Source organism: Artemia sp. Qi Xiang Cuo, chromosome 3 (assembly GCF_049724085.1).
Source record: "Artemia sp. Qi Xiang Cuo chromosome 3, ASM4972408v1, whole genome shotgun sequence".
Classification (NCBI taxonomy): domain Eukaryota; kingdom Metazoa; phylum Arthropoda; class Branchiopoda; order Anostraca; family Artemiidae; genus Artemia; species Artemia sp. Qi Xiang Cuo.
In genome coordinates this window covers 65,834,732-65,857,227 of record NC_142796.1, presented here as the reverse complement: position 1 = coordinate 65,857,227, position 22,496 = coordinate 65,834,732, and the positions used below count along the sequence as shown (strand labels likewise).

The window sequence follows — 22,496 nt, the reverse complement described above, 5'->3', positions numbered from 1 at the left end:
GGTCTAGGAAAGCTGTTAAGTAGGTGAATAAAATTTTATGGAATAGATATTCTGCTCAATTTAGGGCATTGGTAATTTGTTTAAATACCTAGGCCTACCTCCACAACTTCCATTGCTTGAACAATTATTAACCCTCTATGAAAACTAATCCTGAAATAAAAACAACAGAATTTCAAAAGATGTTGTCGAATTTAATTTTCCATTCGAAACTTTTCCTAAATATAATCTTCGTATCATAAAAATTGCAACCCCCCTCCTCTTAGTGAGGCGAAATTAAGCTATAGATTATATTCAAGTTCAGGGAAAAGTTAATTAAAATGGAAGCGACCCCAAAGCATGATTTATAAAAAATTCTATGTTATAGCCAGTGTAAAAATACGGTTATTATTTCCAGATTGTTTTCTTGTAAAGTTCTATATTATTTTCAGACTTATTTTTTTACAAACGATTGGTCTTAATATCTTACTCTGCTACCTGATATCTGTGTTTGAAGATTGACCAAACAGTTCGTGGTAATGAACTGTAAGTAAATCGACCTAACAGGTACCAAAACTCTAAAAAAGTGAAACTACAAAACAAAAAAGAACTATTTCCGAGTTTAATATTCTTTTTCTTTTTACCAGGTGATGTTTCTCTTCCGAAATAAAGCTAAACTCTGGAAAAAATCCATTAAATTACTTCCGTAAATACAACTTTAAAAAGTAATTTGATAGGCTACTTATGATAAAGTTCAAGTCAAATTCGAAGATAGGTATTTTATCATAATATCTGAGGAAAGGTAGGGGGGGGGGGGGTTAAAATTTTCGAAAAGTTATGTTTGAAACACTTGGGAAATGAAAATTTTGGTGGTAGGATTTGTGAGTTCACTGATTTCGCTTCCCTGGTGTCTAGTTCCGTCCCATTATTTTGATACCCTGAACCATTTCCTGACGCTTCCCTGGCGTCTAGTTCCGTCTTATTTTATTTATACAGTGAACCCTTTCCCGACGCTTCCCTGGCGTCTAGTTCAGTCCGATTTTTTTGACCCCCTGAACCATTTCCTGACGCTTCCCAGGCGTCTAGTTCAGTTCTAGTTCGTTTATACCCTGAACCATTTCCCGACGCTTCCCTGGCGTCTAGTTCAGGCCTAATTTGTTGATACCCTGAACCATTTCCCGCCGCTTCCCTGGCGTCTTGTTCAGTCCCATTTTTGTTACCCCCTGTACCATTTCCCGACACTTCCCTGGCGTCTGGTTCAGTCCCATTTTTATGACCCTCTGAACCATTTCCCGACGCTTCTCTGGCATCTAGTTCAGTCTCATTTTTTTCAATCAGTTTTATTACTAAATTTAATTTTTCGTCTTCTCTTTGTAATTTGGACATTATTTCCTGTTCAATTCCTACGAAATCCACTCCTTCGCTTGAATTTACGCCCGCAGCGACAAATTCAAGTTCATCTTCTGTCATTTCGATAGGTCTAGATTTTTCAATAGTTTCGTTAGCAGGTCTACTCAAAACATCAGATAACTGGTATTTACCAGGCAAATACCAAAAATGAAATTGAGGATTTTCTAAAAGAAGTAGAGATATTCTATATAACTTGGACGAAAGTTCGCGCATTTTGTAAAACTGGCAGATGGGTTTGCAATCTATTAGCCAATATGTTTCCCTCCCCCAAATATAATAATCAAAAGCTTTTGTAGAATGCTTCGTCTGGATTTGCTCGGAGATATAGCTTCTACATTATTCTATAGAAGCTCTACACCTTTTCAAAGAGATTCAGAGCTCCCTCACATGGCATTATACTATGTTCCATCTTGTGCTAGTTAGGACCTTGCATAACGTGTTATGAAAGTCAGACATGTTTCTGGGCCAAGCAGACAAGTTTCTGGGCCAACCAGACAAGTTTCTGGGCCAACCAGACAAGTTTCTGGTTTGGTGGGTATAATCTGGTTTGGTGGATATAGTCTGGTTTAGTTTTTCAAAGAGAGTGAGTATTTGACATTTTTGCAAAAAAGGGATTCGCAAATTGGACACTATGAAAAATATTAATTAATGTTTTGAATAATAGGAGTGTGAATGATGCTTTACCTTTCTGATGTGGTCTGTATAATATACAAGTGATGTTTGATAAGTATTGTCAATTTAAAATAGGATCTAACGTTTCCTTCGTCCCCCCATTTCTGAGGGCAGGGAGGGGAGGGGTCATATTTGGAGGGAAAATCAAAAATACTCAGAATCGAAAATAAAGCGTGATCTGCCTCAAGGGGAAGGCTCAAAGACCCTTCGTTCCTCCATTTCTGAGGGGCAGGAGAGGTGGGGGGGGGGTCAATTTTTTAGGGAAAATCAAAAATACTCAGAATCGAAAATAAAAGAGATCGGTCTCACGGGGAAGGCTTAGAAGTCCTTCGTTCCCCCATGTCTTAGGGCAGGGGAGGGGGGAGGTCAATTTTAAAGGTAAAACCAAAAATACTCAGAATCGAAAATAAACGAGATCTGTATCAAGGGGAAGGCTCAGATGCCCTTCGTTCCCACATTTCTGAGGGCCAGGGGAGGGGGTCAATTTTGGAGGGAAAACCAAAAAAACTCAGAATCGAAAATAAATGGAATCTGCCTCAAGGGCAAGGCTCAGAGGCCCCTCCTTCCTCCATTTCTGAGGGCAGGGGAGGGGTCAATTTTGGAGGGAAAACCAAAAATACTCAGAATCAAAAATAAATGGGATCCGCCTCAAGGGGAAGGCCCAGAGGCCCTTCATTCCCCCATTTCTGAGGGCAGGGGTTTAGCTGTTTAGGGTTTTCAGATCTAGGTTTTTTAGATATTTGTTGATATTTGACTCCTGGAGTTTATTATTTGATAAGTTAACTTTAGCATTTTTTGGTTTTACGTGCATAAACTAATAAATTAGAATAGTTAATTACCTGTTTAAGGTTTTCAGACCAACGTTTTTTAGATTTTCGTGGGTGTTTCTGCCCCAGGGTTTGTGTTTTGAGCATCGGGCGTTCGTATTTCGTGAATTAACGTGCCTGAAATCATGAATTAGAACAGTTAACTAGATGTTCGGGATGTCAGACCTATTTTTTTAGATGTTCGGGGACGTCCGATTCTTAGGGTTTCTTATTTCTTACGTTAGCTTTAGTCTTTCCTGTTTTGACTTGCCTGAAATCATGAATTAGAATATTTAATTGGCTGTTTGGGGATTTTCAGACGTGCGCGCACGTAACTTCGTCTAAATTGACCTTAAAAAATGAAATAAAGCTATGTCGACTTTGCATGTCTCTCTCAGTATGCGCCGTTGTGGTGTGTAACCAATCACCAATCAAGTTATCGTATATTGAGCAATCTCTACTGTGTCTTATTGACCCCTAAAAAAAATGGGTGTGGTGTAAGAAACCAGCCTGGATGAACACGAAAAGTGTATATACGGCTTACTTTTTTGCAATATTTAGGACCTAGTAGGGAGTGCTCAGTCGTTTTGACGGGCGGCAAAGAAAAGACACGAAAATGTCGTGTAGTTTTAAAACATGTTTAATCACGTGTAGAGGTCCCATAGGATGAATTCTGTATTGTACATGCAAACGGCGAATTCAAGAATGAGTTTTTTTTACTTACTTAGAATTTTGTCATAATTTCTTGAATGAAATGTTTTTTTTTTTGTATCCAACAGGTGAAATCAATAAAGAGTTTGTTACTTACTTTCCTTTTATTTTTAATTTCTTGAATAAATTATAAATCGTGTATCTAAGTCGTGAAAACAATAAAGAGTTTGTTACTTACTTAGAATTTTGTCAAGATTTCTTGAACGAAATGTCTTTTTATCCAGCAGGTGAATTCAAGAAAGAATTTGCTACTTACTTGCGATTTTTTCATAATTTATTGAATGAAGTATCTGTACTGTATATCCAAGAGGGGAAATCAATAAAGAGTTTGTTACTTACTTACAAATATATTCATAATTTCTTAAATGAAATTCCCGTATTGTGTATCCAAGAGTTGACTTCAAGAAAGAAATTGTTACTTAATGAGAATTTTTTAATAATTTCTTGAATTAAATTTCTACATCGTGTATCTAAGTCGTAAAAACAATAAAGAGTTTGTTACTTACTTAGAATTTTGTCATAATTTCATGAACGAAATGTCTTTGTTTATCCAGCAGGTGAATTCAAGAAAGAATTTGCTTCTTACATACAATTTTTTGCATTGTGTATCCAAGATGTGACTTCAGGAAAGAGTTTGTTACTTTCTTACAATTTTTTCATAATTTATTGAATGAAATATCCGCATTGTATATCCAAGAGGTGAAAACAATAAAGAGTTTGTTACTTACTTGCGATTTTTTCATAATTTCTTGAACGAAATGTCTTTTTGTTTATCCAGCAGGTGAATTCAAGAAAAAATTTGCTACTTACTTACAAATATTTTCATAATTTCTTGAATGAAATTTTCGTATTGTGTATCCAAGAGTTGACTTCAAGAAAGAAATTGTTACTTACTGAGAATTTTTTCATAATTTCTTGAATTTCTTGAATTTCTACATTTCTACATCGTATATCTAAGTCGTGAAAACAATAAAGAGTTTGTTACTTACTTAGAATTTTGTCATAATTTCTTGAACGAAATGTCTTTTTGTTTATCCAGCAGGTGAATTTAAGAAAGAATTTGCTACTTACTTACAATTTTTTCATAATTTCTTTAATGAAATTTCTGTATTGTGTATCCAAGAGGTGACTTCAAGAAAGAATCTGTTACATACTAAAGTTAACTTCTCAAATAATAAACCCCATGAGTCAAACATTCACGAAAATCTAAAAAACTAGGTCTGAAAACTCAAACAGCTAATTAACTATTCTAATTTATGATTTCAGGCACGTCAAACCATGAAATACTAAAGTTAACTTTTCAAATAATAAACCCCAGGAGTCAAACACACACGAAAATCTAAAAAACCTAGTTATGAAAACCCTAAACAGGTAATTAACTATTCTAATTCATGATTTCAGGCACTTAAAACCACAAAATACTAAAGTTAACTTCTCAAATAATAAACCCTAGGAGTCAAAAATCCACTAGAATCTAAAAAACATAGGTCCGAAAAACCTAAACAGCTAATTAAATATTCTAATTTATGATTTAAGGCACTTAAAACCACAAAATACTAAAGTTAACTTCTCAAATAATAAACCCCAGGAGTTAAACACACACGCAAACCTAAAAAACCTAGGTCTGAAAATCCCCAAACAGCCAATTAAATATTCTAATTCAGGATTTCAGGCACGTCAAATACAAAATATTAAAGTTAACTTCTCAAATAATAAATCTCAGGAACCTAACTCACACGAAAATCTAAGAAACTAGGACTGAAAACCCAAACAGCTAATTAACTATTCTAATTCATGATTTCAGGCACGTAAAACCACAAAATACTAAAGTTAACTTCTCAAATAATAAACCCCAGGAGTCAAACGCACACGAAAATATAAAAAACCTAGGTTTGAAAATCCCCAAACAGCCAATTAAATATTCTAATTCATAATTTCAGGCAAGTCAAACTATGAAATACTAAAGTTAACTTTTCAAATAATAAATCCCAGGAACCTAACACCCACGAAAATCTGTAAAACTAGGTTTGAAAACCCAAACAGCTAATTAACTATTCTAATTCATGATTTCAGGCACATCAATTCACGAAATACTAAGGTCAGCTTCTCAAATCACAAGCCCCGGGACCCAGCCACGCACAGAAATCTAAAAAAACGTGGTTATGAAAACCTTAAACAACTATTTAAGAATTGTTACTCATGATTTATGGAGAATAAAGCCATACAATACTAAAATTTAATTCTTGAATAATAAATCCTAGGTGTCAAACATCCATGAAAATCTAAAAAACTCAGATCTGAAAACCCTAAACAGCTAAACCCCTGCCCTCAGAAATGGGGGAATGAAGGGCCTCTGATCCTTCCCCTTGAGGCAGATCCCATTTATTTTCGATTCTGAGTATTTTTGGTTTCCTCTCCAAAATTGAACCCTCCCCTGCCCTCAGAAATGAAGGAACGAAGGGCCTCTGAGCCTTCCCCTTGATGCAGATCTCGTTTATTTTTCGATTCTGAGTATTTTTGGTTTTCCCTCCAAAATTGACCTCCCCCTCCCCTGCCCTCAGAAATCGGGGAACGAAGGGCCTCTGAGCCTTCCCCTTGAGGTAGATCTCATTTATTTTCGATTCTGAGTATTTTTGGTTTTCCCTCCAAAATTGACCCCCCACCTCTCCTGCCCCTCAGAAATGGAGGAACGAAGGGTCTTTGAGCCTTCCCCTTGAGGCAGATCACGCTTTATTTTCGATTCCGAGTATTTTTGATTTTACCTCCAAAATTGACCCCTCCCCTCCCTGCCCTCAGAAATGGGGGGACGAAGGGAACGTTAGATCCTATTTTAAATTGACAATACTTATCAAACATCACTTGTGTATTATACAGACCACATCAGAAAGGTAAAGCATCATTCACACTCCTATTATTCAAAACATTAATTAATATCTTTCATAGTGTCCAATTTGCGAATCCCTTTTTGCAAAAATGTCAAATACTCTCTCTCTTTGAAAAACTAAACCAGACTATACCCACCAAACCAGATTATACCCACCAAACCAGAAACTTGTCTGGTTGGCCCAGAAACTTGTCTGGTTGGCCCAGAAACTTGTCTGCTTGGCCCAGAAACATGTCTGACTTGTCCTTCATAACACGTTATGCAAGGTCCTAACTAGCACAAGATGGAACATAGTATAATGCCATGTGAGGGAGCTCTGAATCTCTTTGGAAAGGTGTAAAGCTTCTATAGAATAACGTTGAAATTGCTATACCTCCGAGCAAATCCAGACGACGCATACTACTAGCTTTTGCTGCCTGAGTAATCCCAAATAGTTCCCTGGAGTAAATATCTGGGTGGAATTTTCAGCAGGGACGGATTTGTAGTGATGATTTCCTAGCATTAAATGAAACAACCAAAATTAAATAAAAAAAAGTTTTTTCAACGGAAACTACAGAGACATATTGAAACTTAAAACAAAAAGAAATCCTTCCGTATGCAAGGGGAGTTACCCCCTCCTTTAAAGAGTTCCAATTATTTAAAAACAACTCCTGAAACACAATGGCTATTTAATAAGAATAAGAAGCTTGTTTTTAAAATACTAGAAAAAACGTGTATGAAGGGCATCCCTCTCATAAACGGAATAATTTCTGTTTGTTTTAAGTTTTAATGCTGAACCTAATTTTCAGTTGAAAAAAACCTGTTTTCTTTTTTTTTTATTTAATCACTGAAAGGTATAACCACAGTTTATATAATTATCCAGTATGATCATTCCCTATCTCACCCATTATAAAAACCCGGACCGGGGTGCGAGTGCTCCAGAGAACGTTTTTGCAGATAGAAACATAAGCGGCATCATATCTTTTCACGGGTAGACAAGTCAGACGCGAAACAATCGGAAACAAGTGGAAACCCGCTATTACGAATAATGCACTTTGTAACCATTTCTCATTGATAGACGCAAACACACTGATCCATAAGTGAAGAAAGAAGTGGGAGGAGCTTTTTGTTCGCACCGAGAACGAAGACCAGAAAGGATCTGCGATAAGCTTACTGGATAATTATATAAACTGTGGGTAGAACAAATGCTCAGGGAAAAAACACTGACATTTTGCTGAGTTTGAATAGCCAAAAGTAGTAAGTAGGTCATCTTTCTTTACCCTGAGCCCGAGTAATTTCAAGTCTAGATTTCTATGATATTCACTCTTGTAATCAAAGTTTGTTTTTATTGCTTGATTTTCTATTATTCAAAGTTTAAAAAAATTGTGCAAAATACACTTTTATTATAATCGTTGGTACTTTTCTATCAGCCAGTACACACTTGAGAATTTGGATCTACAGGTACGGGGTAGAAACAACCGCTATGCTTGGGAAATAGATAGGAGATATATATATATATATATATATATATATATATATATATATATATATATATATATATATATATATATATATATATATATAATTTGGGCTGTATATTTGCACACTAGGGGGATGGTGGGGTGGGGGTTAAGTATAGCGGGGCTGCATGCAATAAGTAACCTAAACTAAATAAACCAAAATACCAACTAAATATTTATTAAAACATAGCTACAATTTAGTTTTCCACTGATTCGAAGCTAATTGTCTCCGTGCACAAACAGCAATAAACCGGTTGTCGTATGATTTTATAGATTCAGATTCTCGAGTGTGTAGTGGCTAACAGATAAGTACACAATTTTTTTTAACTTTGGCAAAGCCAAGAGTTAATCTGAATAAAAACTGATCAGAAATATCGAAATCGATATATCGATTATCGAATATCGAAAGTAAAAATATCGATATTTCGATATATCGTTTGATCAAATTATCGCCCAACACTAGTTTTGAGCCCAACTCATGTTAATTTCTGCTTGTTTTGAGTTTGACTCGGTTATTTATTGTAATTTCTGTTTGTTTTGGGTTTCATTTATTTATCGATGCTGATTTGTGGTAGTTTCAAGCTTGGTAGATTATTTCATTTTATTTTTGCTATTTTCTGTTTAATGGAGCTCTTTACTTTTCTTTGCAAAACTTATTTTGTGGATAAGGTTTTTTTTAATTAATCAAGGAAAAACGAAAAGTACTTAATTTTTACATACCAAACAAAGCAAAATTCAACAAACTTTTAAATGGTGGAGATTCATGGCAAAAAAGATCAACTCCCTTGACCTATTAATGTATTCAATTAGTATGTATTTAAGATTAATATATTATGTCCAAAACTTAAAAGAAAATCAGAGAAAATCAGACTTAAAACTAAATTTCAGAAAACAAGAGAAAAATGTATCATTTTGAACGGATTTAATTTCTGAGTAAAACGACAGTTATATTTTGAAAGAGTATAGAAAAAGGTCTCGAGTGGTATGTTAGCTGGATAATGAAAATATCTCCACATTTATCACGAAATCCCTTCCCCCTCTCTTTGCATAGGTTTCATGCTTTGATTTTAAAATGGTCATATAAAAAATCCCATTTTCATTTTGGAATAATTTTTCAATCTAACTCTCAAATTTTCAGACCTTTGAAAATTAAACAGAATAGAAAAAGAAAACAAAATTAAAACTCAATGTCCAGCTGTCTAAAATAACCTTCTGCATCAATGCTCAGAATTACACTCAGATCGTAAACGTTTTCAAATGAAATTCTTTACCACAAGTCAGAAGAGAATCTTTGATGAAATGGTATAATCTTATAAACATTGTGCTTTTACCAGCTTAGAAAGAAAGGTCAGAAATTCAATGATCTATATCTGGTTCTTGATGTATTAAATAAAAAAAACAAGTTTTTTAAACTGAAAGTAAGGAGCGACATTAAAACTTAAAACGAACAGAAATTATTCCGTATATGAAAGGGGCTGTCCCTTCCTCAACGCCTCGCTCTTTACGCTAAAGTTTTTTATTGTTTTAAAAAATAAAGTTGTGAGACAGAGTCAAACTTTAGCGTAAAGAGCGAGGCGTTGAGGTGGGGACGGCTCCTTTCATATACGGAATAATTTCTGTTCGATCTAATTTTTAATGTCGCTCCTTACTTTCAGTTTAAAAAACTTGTTTTTTTATTTAATTTCTGATCGTTTTTTAGTTAATGCAGCTTTTATTTTAGCTCGCCGTCATAGAATAAGTAAACAAAATTTGCATAAAAATTTTACTTTTCTTTTGCTAAATGGCTGTCTCTAAATTTGGTTCTGACGTAATTTACAAATTAACTTACGTAACGAACTTCTATATTCGTATATTTTTCTTCTAGCAAAAAATACAAAGTTGCAGATTTTTGCAGATATGGGCTTGAAGCCTAAGTTATAGGGTTTTCTGATACGCTGAATCTGACGGTGTGATTTTCATTAAAATTTTTTCACTTTTAGGGGATGTTTCCCCCCTCTTTAAAAAATCAGGTAAGTTTTCTGAGGCTCGTAGCCTTTTATGAGTAATACTAAACTTAATAAAATTCATATATTTAGAATCAGCATTATAAGCGCATTCTTTTTATACATTTATTGACATCAAAGTTCCGTTTTTAAAACTTTCGCTTACTATTGAGCCGTATCGCTTGTTTTTTTTTTTATTGTTTTTTTTTATTACGTATATGTTATTACGTATATGATGGGGTTCTCCCCTTAGTCAATACCACGCTCTTTACGTTAAAAGTAAAAAAAAAATTTAATTTACAAACCCCTGAATCACAAAGGCCGTTTAATTAGAATAGATAGCTCTTTTGAAAGCACTAAAAAAAAACTGTAGCGTAAAGAGCGAAGTATTGACTTGGGGGAGAACCCCCTCATATACGTAATAATTTCTGTTCATTTTAAGTTCTAATGTTGCTTCTTACTTTCAGTTGAAAGTACTTGTTTTTTTTAAATTTAATTTCTGATCGTTTTTTAAATAATGCTTGGAAATCCGGCGCCCCCTTCATAGAAATGTCCCTTACCCCAAAGAAAAATCCTCCACGGAAAAATTCTACCGAGTAACCTCCTCCTCCAGCCCCCTCCCCCCCATCCGAAAAAAATTCTTCCTGAAAATGTCTGTATACTTACCCATAACCAAAACCATATTTAAGCAATGGGCAAAGTTCATAATTTGCAGCCCTTCCCCTGGGAACTGTGGGGGATTAAGTCATCCTAAAAAGACATATTTATTTGATTTTCGACTATGCTAAACAAAATGGCTATCTCAAAATTTTTATCGGTTGACTATGAGAAAAAAATGAGTGTGGGAGGGGGCCTAGCTGCCCTTCAATTTTTTTGGTCACTTATAAAGGATACTAAGAATTTTAATGTTCGTTCCAATGAACCATCTTGAGATATTCTAGGAGCACTGGGTCAATAGAATTACACCTTGGAAAAAAAACAACAAAAAAACAAACAAACAAATAAACACGCACCTGTGATCTTTCTTCTGGCAAAAAAAATGCAAAATTCCACATTTTTGTAGATAAGAGATTGAAACCTCTGCAGTAGGGTTATCTGATACGCTGAATATGATGGTGTGAATTTCATTAAGGTTCTATAACTTTTAGGGGGTCTTTCCCCCTTTTTTTAAAAATCAGCCAAATTTTCTCAGGCACGTAACTTTTGATGGGTAAAATTAAACTTGATGAAACTTAAATGTTTGAAATCAGAATTAAAATCTGATTCTTTTGATGTATCTATTGGTGCCAAAATTCCGTTTTTTAGAGTTTCGGTTACCATTGAGCCGGGTCGCTCCTTACTTACAGTTCGTTACCACGAACTGTTTGATAGTAAATAATTGACACAAAAGCTTGGAAAGTAGTGGAAAAATTATGCCGAGTTAAGTGATAGTCAAAAGGGATTAGTGTTATAAAATTACCGTAAAATAAAACTCGGAAATTAAAATTGGTAAAATAAGCTAAAACGGTAAAATACGGTAACACAGGGCAAAATAAGGTAGCTTACTCCCTAGGAAATATAGGGTAAAATTGGTGTTTTAGAGTTGCCCTGTAGCTACAACACCAGTTGAGCATTTCATTTTAAGCATAACTTGCAGCTTTTAATGAAATTTTTTAATGATTCTGATTTTCCTGGGCTTAAAAAAAAAACAAAAAAACCTCTTCATCTAGAGTTTCGTCAATTTAATTAATAGTCTAGTTTATCCCTTTGGTTAAAACACATTTTTGATGCGTTTCTAAAAGCTTTTTGTGCCCCCCTCCCAAACAAAAGTCCTCCATACGGCCCTGATGATTATATATTTGTTTTTGTATCCACCCTTCCAACTTCTCTCTCTTTAGAACTAATTATATGTTTATTCAAAACAACTTTATTCTTTCAAAACAACTGCTGAAACACAAGGATCGTTAAACTAGAATTTCTTAAAGACACTGTAGTTGATAACTCATTTGGTAGCAATTGGTTGAAATGCAGGCTATATCTTAGAAAAGGGCACTGGAACTTTCGATTTCATATTGACTGAAGCTGACCACCCTTCAAAGTTATGGCCACCCCTTACACATGAAGTGCCTTTGGGATAAAAGAAATAACCAATATTAATACATTAAACCCTTAGGGGTATTTACCATAGGTAATGCCATACGATTGCATCTTGACTTAAAAAGGAGAGTAGAAATTTCAATTTTCCTTCAAATGAAGATCTGGAAGTATCCAAGGGGAAAATAGGGGAGGGGATATTCGATCCCTGGCGTGGCTTGTTATTTGGTTTGGGACGGAAGTCAGGGGCGTAATTCTATAAGCTCAGCCAGAGTCAATCCAGCTTTAAATGGGTACCTGGAGAAACTTGGGGTAGGTAAGGAGGAAGAGTGTGCAAAGGCACAGGATGGCTGACCAACCCCCCATTGCCCTTCCTGGCTGAAGGACCACAAAACGGAGATCAGCACCACCAGTTTGGACCTTGAGTGTCTAGTGCCGTCATACTTACTTACTTAATAATGCATTCTGTCACCCGTCGCTTGTCTTTGTGGCTATGAAACCGATTTTCTCGGATCTTACATTCAGATCAAAAACTTGAGTGCGTTCTGGCTAATTAACAAATACAGAGACTTCTTACCCAGTCTTGTTGGTGAATAGTCTTTCAATTAATCTAGCTTGTTTTTTTGGTTTGTTGGATTCAGTCTTTCTTCTACTCTGTTAGATTTACTTCAACAAATTAATTTTCCTTCTTTTTTTGAGCCCTGAAGATGGCTGGGCAGAAATCCTTGACATTATCTGCTTCTGTAATTTTTGCTTCTTTTCTGCCCACTGGCTGACATTGCCCTATTTTTACACAGCTATTAAATTTTTTTTCTTGTTTGTCATATGTCAATCCTGCTTGAAGCTGTTTCTGTCTTCAACAGCTCATTGAACTAATATAATTTTATTTTAGCTAATATTTCACCATTTCAAAATTCTAATCCCCTGTACTATAATCTATAATACACTTTATTGTTTTGATAACAAAAGATTGAAGTCCACAGACGATCAAACAGTTCGTGGTAACGAACTGTAAGTAAGGAGCGACCCGGCTCAATGGTAACCGAAACTCTAAAAAACGGGATTTTGATACCAATAGATACATCAAAAGAATCAGATTTTAATTCTGATTTCAAATATATAAGTTTCATTAATCTTACCTATCAAAAGTTACGTGCCTGAGAAAATTTGGCTGATTTTCGAAAAAAGGGGGAAAGACCCCCTAAAAGTTATAGAACCTTAATGAAAATCACACCATCATATTCAGCGTATCAGAGAACCCAACTTTAGAGGTTTCAAGCTCCTATCTAAAAAAATGTGGAATTTTCCATTTTTTGCCAGAAGAAAGATCACGGATGCGTTTTTATTTTTTTTTGTTTTTTTTGGTTGGTTTTTTTTTATTTTTACCATGGGTGATAGTATAGACCCAGGTGTCCAATAATATCGTAGGAGGGCTCATTTGAACGGAAATTAAAATTTATATTTAACATTTTCATTTAACAAAAAAAATGGAGGGCAACTAGGCCCCCTCCCACGCTAATTTTTTTCCCAAAGTCACCCAATCAAAATTTTAAGATAGCCATTTTGTTCAGCATGGTCGAAAATATGATAAAAATGTCTTTTAGGATGACTTGATCTTCCAAAGTCCCCAGGGGGAGGGCTGAAAGTTATGAACTTTACTCAATGTTAACATATAGTATTGGTTATTGGGAAGTATACAGACTTTTTCAGAGGAGATTTTTTTCTGGTAGGTGGGGAAGGAGAGGGCCGGGGGCTATATGGAAGGCTCTTTCCATGAAGGAAGGGTGCAGGGGGGCAGGGACAGTGCGAGGAAGGGGGCGCCTGATTTCCCAGCATTATTAAAGAAAAAGATCAGGAATTAAATAAAAAAAACAAGTTTTTCAACTGATCAACTGATTGTGATTAAGAGGTTATTTTTAAAGAACTGGAAAAAAAATTCGAACTATAGTTTAAAGAGCAGAGTATTGACTAGGGGGCGAACCCCCTAATATACGTGTTAAAAATTTATGAATATAGAAGTTCGTTACGTAAGTTAATTCTAGGTTACGTATATTTATTACTAATAAAAACGTTCGTAAATAAAATTAAACAAGTTTCGAGAAAGCCATTTAACCAAATATAATATGCAAATTTTGTTTTAATTATTCATGTACGGTGAGCCAAAATCAAAACCTGCATTAATTCAAAAACGTTCAAAAATTAAATAAAAAAAACAAGTTTTTTAAACTGAAAGTAAGGAACGACGTTAAAACTTAAAACGAACAGAAATTATTCCGTATATGAAGGGGGCTGTCCCCTCCTCAACGCCTCGCTCTTTACGCTGAAGTTTGACTTTCTCACAACTCTATTTTTTTAAACAATAAAAAAACATTAGCGTAAAGAGCGAGGCGTTGAGGAGGGGACAGCCCCCTTCATATACGGAATAATTTCTGTTCGTTTTAAGTTTTAACGTCGTTCCTTACTTTCAGTTTAAAAAACTTGTTTTTTTTATTTAATCTTTAAATAGAGCTGAGGTAATACAGCTATATATAAAGAAAATCGATAAATCATATCCAAACCTGCTTTTGTCTACCTGTTAAAGAGAGATTATTTATGCACAGTATAGCATGTTTTGAAGCTGTGAAAATTTCAAGGCGTCGTAAAACGTCAGTAAATTACATAAGATACTGGTAACATACGTAAGATACTGGCAAAATAGGTAAAATACCAATTTTACAGGGATCCATAAAATTACAGTAAAATACGCAAATACCCCATTTTACTGTGATAAATTTTACCAGTTACAACACTACTAGGGGTGGATAGTCATAAGTGATAAATCACGAGGGGTGGCAGCCCTGAACGAAAGGGGATTTTTGAGAAACCAATTCTTTTTATAAGACAGAGACTTTTGGGGAACCCCAAAATTTTGGGGGTAGTAGAAGCACTGTTATTTTCAGACAAAATCTGCCAACAAATTTTACCAGGCCATGAAAACTACAAAATAGCATTGCTACTATGCTACCCCACTTTTTGCATGGCGGCACTGTGTGTACGGTTGGTACCCTAATAAGAAACCTCAGCAATATATCAAGAATGACTGGGGGTATTAAGTTGAAACTTTCGGGGCTACTACTGTTATTACTTCTGCTCTTGCAATTTAAATACATCAAAAGAGTGCAAGTGTATCCAGGTTGTCAAAGAACATAGATATAATTTTTTGGGAATGATATAAAGTTTTATTTTTCAGATCAACTTGAGGAGGTATAAACTTAAGTTAAATAATACTATTTGTGTCAGGATTAAAAATTGTTAAAAAAGTTTCTCCAGCACATAAATAGCAAGCCAAACTAAGGATTGTTAAAAAAAACAAAAAGATATGACATATTTTTTTTTCTATGAAAAGACTATGTCAATAGAAAACGAATAGAAATTAATTTCAAAAACTTTTTCCACGAAACGAGATTTTCAAAGAAAAGTAAAAAGCTTCATTAAGCCAAAAATGAGCAGAAATAAAGGCAAATAAAACTACCAAAAATCATCATGAATAAAGAGATGAAACTCAAAACAAACAGAAATCATAGGTAGCGCGCTAGCGCTGCCTAAGTATGTGGCCACAAAGTGTTTTTTTTTCTCCATCATCGGGCACTTCGTATCAAAGGAGTTGTCGTAGAAACTTCGAAAAGGGCTCATTCGATTGGAAATTGGAGTGTATAGTGCCCTTTTTAATAGCCGAATGTAGCTGGAGGGCAACTAACCCCCTCCCACGCCCACCATTCCCCCTAACACATCCAATCAAAATTTTGAGATAGCCATTTTGTTCAGCGTAGTTAATTTTCAAATAGAAAATATCTTTTTGAGGAGGACACTCCCCTACAACCCTCAGGGCAAACGTTTTAAGTTATGCCCTGAGGGCATTTAAGAACAATGTTGGCACAATGTACCATATATTATTTATTTTCCTTTAGAGCAGGGCACTTTATATGGAAGGGGTCGTCGTAGAGACTTTAAAAGGGGCTCATTCGATTGGAAATCAAGAGCTCTATTGCCCTTTTTAATAGTCAAAAGTGATTGGAGGGCGACTAGCCCCCCCACGCCCATCATTCCCCCACACACATCCAATAAAAATTTCGAGATAGCCATTTTGTTCAGCAGAGTTGATTTCCAGATAGAAAATGTGTTTTTGAGGAGGACAATCCCCCACAACCCTCAAGGCAAGGGTTTTAAGTTATGCCCTGGGGGCATATAAGGTTTTTTATAGAAAGCGTTGTTGTAGAAACTTCAAAACAGGCTCATTCAATTGGAAATTCGAAGGGCTAGTACCCTTTTTAATAGTCGAAAGATATTGGAGGGCAACTAGCCCCCCTCCCCCCTGCCCAACAATCCCCCAAACACATACAATCAAAATTTTAGATAGCCATTTTGTTCAGCGTAGTGGATTTCCAGATAGAAAATATATTTTTGAGCAGGACACTCCCCCACAACCCTGAGGGCAAGGGTTTTAAGTTATGCCCTGGGGCACAATGTATTATTTATTTTTTCTTCTCCATACCCGGGCACTTCGCATCAAAGGAGTTGTTGTAGAAACTTCGAAAAGGGCTCAATCAATTGGAAATTATCAAAATTTCGAGATAGCCATTTTGTTCAGCATATTTGATTTCCAGATAGAAAATGTGTTTTTGAGGAGGACACTCCCCCACAACCCTCAAGGCAAGGGTTTTAAGTTATGCCCTGGGGGCATATAAGGTTTTTATAGAAGGCGATGTTGTAGAAACTTCAAAACAGGCTCATTCAATTGGAAATTTGAAGGGCTAGTGCCCTTTTTAATAGTCAAAAGTGGTTGGAGGGCAACAAGCCCCCCCCCAAAAACCATCATTCCCCCAAACACATCCAATCAAAATTTTGAGATAGCCATTTTGTTCAGCGTAGCTGATTTCCGGATATAAAATATCTTTTTGAGGCGGACACTCCCCCACAACCCTCGGGGCGCGGGGGTTAGGCTATGCCCTGGGGGCATACAAGGTTTTTGTAGAAAGTATTGTTCTAGAAACCTCAAAACAGGCTCATTCGACTGGAAATTCAAGGGACTAGTGCCTTTTTTAATAGTAAAAAGGGATTGGAGGACAACAAACCTCCTTCTCATGCCCAGCTTTTCCCCAAACATATCCAATCAAAATTTTGAGATAGCCACATTATTCAACGTAGTTTTAAGTTCTGTAAATTAGGTCTTTGAGGATGACAACCCCCTCACAGCCCTCAATACAAGGGTTGTAAGTTATGCCCTGGTGGCAAATAAAGCTTTTATAGAACACGTAGTCGTTGAAACTTCAAAAAGGGCTCATTCGATTGGAAATTGAAATGGCTTGTGCCCTTTTTAATAGTCAAAAGTGATTGGAAGGCAACTAGCACCCCTTCCACGCCCACCATTTCCCCAAACACATCCAATCAAAATTTTGAAATAGCCATTTTGTTCCACGCAGTTAAAGTTCAGGAGATTATACCTCTGAGCAGGACACTCCCCGCACATTCTTCAGGGCAAGGGTTATAAGTTATACCCTTGGGGCATATAAGTTTTTATTGAAATCTTTGTCGTAGAAACTTGAAACAGGGCTCATTCAATTTAAAATTCCAAGGTCTAGCGCCCTTTTTAATAGTCGAAAGTGATTTGAGGGCAATTAGCCCCCCTCTCTCCCCCACCTTTTCCCCCAAACACAGCCTATAGACATTTGAAGACTGCCATTTTGTTCAGTGGTGTGGATTTCCAAACAGAAATTACCCTTCTCAGGAGGACACTCCCCCACAGACCCCAGGGCAAGGGTTGTAAGTTTTGCCTTGTGGGCTTATAAGTTTTTTATAGAACACATTGTCGTAGAAACTTCAAAAAGGGCTCATTCGATTAGAATTTGAAATGGCTAGTGCCCTTTTTAATAGTCGAAAGTGATTGGAAGGCAACTAACACCCCTTCCACGCCCACCATTTCCACAGACATATCCAATGAAAATTTGGAGATAGCCATTTTGTTCCACGCAATTGAAAGTTCTGAAAATTACACCTTTGAGCAGAACATTCACCCCACAGTCCTTAGGACAAGGGTTATAAGTTATGCCCTTGGTGCACGTAAGATTTTTATTGAAAGCTTTGTCGTAGTCACTTGAAAAAGGGCTCATTCGATTCGAAATTCAAAGGGTTAGTGCCATTTATAATAGTCGAAAGTGAGTTGAGGGCAACTAAACCCCCTCTCACGCCCACCTTTCCCCCAAAAACATAGCCATTTATATATAGCCATTTTATTCAACGCAGTTGAAAGTTTTGGAAATCAGGTCTTTAAGGATGACAACCGACCCCCCCCCCCCACAACCCTCAGGGAAAGGGTTGTAAGCTATGCCCAGGGTTTTTATAGAAAGCGATGTCGTAAAAACACCAAAAAGGGCTCATTCAATTGAAAATTGAAAGGGCTAGTGCCCTTTTAATAGTCGAAAGTGATTGAAGGACAACTAATCCCATTCTCACGCCCACCATTCCCCCAAACATATCCTATCAAAATTTTGAGATATCCATTTTGTTTAAAGTAGTAGAAAGCTCTGCAAATTAGGTCTTTTAGGATGATAGCCCCATCAGAGCCCTTACTGCAAGGGTTTTAAGTTATGCCCTGCGGGCATATAAGGTTTATATAGAAAGTTGTTGCAGAAATTCCAAAAGGGGCTCATTTGACTGGAAATTGACCTCTTTAATAGTCGAAAGGGAGTGGAGAGTAATTAACCCCCCTCTCACGCCCACCATTTTCCCAAACAGGTTCAATCAAACTTTAGAGATAGTCATTTTGTTCAACGTAGTTGAAAGATCTGGAAATTATGTATTTAAGGATGACAAACTCCCCAGAGTCCCCAGGATAAAGGTTGTAAGTTATGCCCTGGGGCCATATAAGGTTTTTAATGATAGAATTGTCGTAAAAACTTTAAAAGGGGCTCAGTCAATTGGAAATTCAGAGGGCTCGTGCCCTTTTTAAGTTGAAAGTGACTGGAGGGCAACCAACCCCCCTCTCACGCCCACCATTCCCCCAAAAACATCCAATCAAACTTTTCAGATACCCATTTTGTTCAACGTAGTAGAAATTTCTGGAAATTAGATCTTTGAGGATGAAACCCCCCCCCAGCTCTCAGGGCAAGGGTTGTAAGTTTTCCCCTGAGGAAATATAAGGTTTTTATTGAAAGCATTGTCGTAGAAACTTCAAAAGGGCTCATTTGATTGGAAATTTAAAGGGCTAGTGCCTTTTTTAATAGTTGAAAGTGATTGGAGAAAGATTAACACCCCTCTCACGCCCACCATTTTCCCAGACACATCCAATCAAAATTTTGAGATAGCCATTTTGTTTAACGTAGTTGAAAGTTCTGCAAATTCGGTCTTAGAGGATGAAAACCACCCCCACAGCCCTTAGGGTAAGGGTTGTAATTTGTGCCCTGGGGGCATATAAGGTGTTTATAGGAAGTGTTGACGTAGAAACTCAAAAAGGGCTCATTTGATTGGAAGTCGAAAGTCCTAGTGCCTTTTTTAATAGTCGAAAGTGATTGGAAGGCTTGACATTTTTATAGTAAAGATCGATATGGGTATAATGTATTAGTTTTTTGTTGTTGTTGTTGTTGTTTAGACCAGGGCACTTTGTATCGAAGGAGTTGTTGTAGGGACTTCGAAAAGGGCTCATTCGATTGAAAATAGAAAGGGCTGATGCCCTTTTTAATAGTCAAAGGTGATTGGAGGGAAACTAATCCCCCTCCCACGCCCACCCTCTCATTTGACTTTATGTTTAAAAACTAAATTTTGCCATAAGATTAAATCAAAACGCACTGTGTTAATGGTAATTCCCAATAAGGCATCTTAGCAGTATCCCAAGAACGACTGAGGGTATTATGTTCAAACTTTCGGGGCTATTTCTGCTCTTAAAATTTAACCAAATCAAAATAGAGTAAGTGTATCCAAGCTATCAAAGAAAGTAAACAGATTTTTTTGCAAATGGTATCAAGTGTTCTATTTCAGGTCAACTAGAGGAGGTATGAAACTAAATTAAACACTACTATTTGTGTCCAGATTTTTAAGAGGGTGTATGTTGTTAAAAATTGCTGAAAATTTTTCTCCAGCTTACAAATAGCAGGCCAAACTATAAATTCTTAAGAAAAACGAAAAGATTTAAAGTATTATTTTCTTTTTCTCTGAAAAGACTATGTCAATACAAAACGAACAGAAATTAATTAAAAAAAGTTTTTCCACATAATAAGTTTTTCAAATAAAAGTAAAGAACTCCATTAAACAAAAATGAGCAAAAATAAAATAAAGTAATCTACCAAGCGTGAAACTACAACTAGTCACCATCAATAAATAAATAAAACCGAAAACGAAAAGAAATTACAATAAAATAACCAAGTCAAACTCAAAACTAGCAGAAACTAACATAAGTTGTGCTCAAAAACCATATGCCTTGCCAAGGCCAGAACATAATTTGCACTTTACTGAAAAAATACAAATGAATGTTCATTGTCAGTGTAATATACATATACTGATATTTAGTAATCAAAATGTTAGTATTATTTGATTTATTAAAGTTATAAAAGTAAAAACATTTATATTTTTTTCAGTAAAGTGCAAATTAGGTTCTGGCCTAGGGAAGGCATAGGGGATTTGAGCCCAACTGATGTTAATTTCTGCTCGTTTTGAGTTTGACTCGGTTATTTATTGTAATTTCTGTTCGTTTTGGGTTTCATTTATTTATCGATGCTGATTTGTGGTAGTTTCACGCTTGGTAGATTATTTAATTTAATTTTTGCTCATATTTTGTTTAATGGAGTTCTTTACTTTTCTTTGAAAACTTATTTTGTGGAAGAAGTTTTTTTCATTAATTACAATAAATAACCAAGTCAAACTCAAAACAAGCAAAATTAACATGAGTAGTGCTGACAACCGCCATGCTTTCTTAAGACTAGAACATAATTGACATTATGCACTTTACTTAAAACAAAAGATATTTTAAATGTTTTCAATTGTTTTTACTTTAATAAATAAGAAATTGTTAAAACTTTTAGGGATAAGTATCAGTATATGTATATTAAATTGACAATCCGGAATCATTTTTTTTAGCGAAGTGCAAATTATGTTGTGATCTCGAGAAGGCATGGGGGTTTTCAGCACTAATCATGTTAATTTTTGCTTGTTTTGAGTTTGACTTGGTTATTTATTGTAATTTCTGTTTGCTTTGAGTTTCATTTATTTACTGATGGTGATTCCTGGTAGTTTCATGCATAGAAGATTATTCGACTTTATTTATGCTCATTTTTGACTTAATGTAGCTCTTTACTTTTCTTTGAAAAAATTGTTTTGTGGAAAAAGTTTTTTAAATTAATTCTAAATAACAGATTATCTTAATTTTAGACCCTAAACCCTGGGCTGCACTGATCAAATCAGCTTGGAGCCAGATTGGTTAGAAGATCCAACCATCCTTCTCCTCATCAAAATGACTATTTTTAAATTTTGATCAGAATTCATGTGGGGTTAAAAAAGTAGGAAAGATACTCTCCAAGCCATTATGGCACTTAAAAAGAGCACCATAGCTTAGAAAATAAAATTAAACAGGCTCTTTGAGAGCATTGTATGATCATTTCTATGAAAAATAAACCTTTGATACACATGACTCTTTACTAACCTCGATCTAGATTTCATTGGCCATAAGAGATTACTTTATGTTATATGGCGTTTGAAAAGTCTGGTATTTCCTCTTTATAACAGATGGTTCAAATGGGAATTTTAAGATCGAAAAAAATTACCTTCCATTCTAGAAACATCATATGTGGAACTAGGTTGCTCAAATTCATCTTCATCCTCATCTGAATCAAGAGTATGTTTGGTAGATTTTTCCCCTGTATCAAGGATTTCAAGCCTATCTCCTGGCACTCTAATTCCATAGTCATCCTTGTCTAAATCTGCTTTCCTTTTGCTCATCCTCAGAAACAATAAGTTTAGTGGTCAAAATGTACTGTCTACAAAACAAAAATTACATACAATCATATCTAGAAGAGAAGAGACATATATTCTATTGCTGGTATTACAATGTGTGGAAATTTTAACAATTTGGACCTTAAATGAAACAAGTGAGTCATGTTTAATTTAGTTTTCTTGGTAACCAAAATTCAATGATTACAATAGGGGTCAGCACATTCCCTAGTTCAGTTAGGTGAATAAAATTTTCAGAAATGAATCCAGGGGCAAAAATGTACCATAGGAAGCATTACTAAGCTACAATAATAATAATTTATTTGAACCCTCTATACATAGAAAAATGCACTTAGGAAAAAATGAAAAAAAGTATATACATAATAAAAACACACATCATTGCAAACACTAAAAATACACTAACAATGACTCACAAACAATACAACCCAATGGAAAATCACAAAATACAACCCAATGGAAAATCTACAACTGATTAAGATCAGTCTGAATCTCACAATGTCTACTCTTT

General features: G+C 35.5%; 1 protein-coding gene across 3 annotated transcripts in view; it reads right to left on the bottom strand.

The window, feature by feature from the left end:
* holn1 (CD2 antigen cytoplasmic tail-binding protein 2 homolog holn1) overlaps positions 1–22,496 on the bottom strand; it is an 84,146-nt gene that overhangs the window by 51,382 nt on the left and 10,268 nt on the right. For all 3 annotated transcript variants that reach the window (XM_089087086.1, XM_089087084.1, XM_089087085.1), the window contains exon 2: positions 21,802–22,014. In XM_089087086.1, coding sequence (XP_088943212.1) covers positions 21,802–21,976 — 175 coding nt within the window. In that variant the 5' untranslated portion in view covers positions 21,977–22,014. The remainder of the gene's footprint in view (positions 1–21,801; positions 22,015–22,496) is intronic.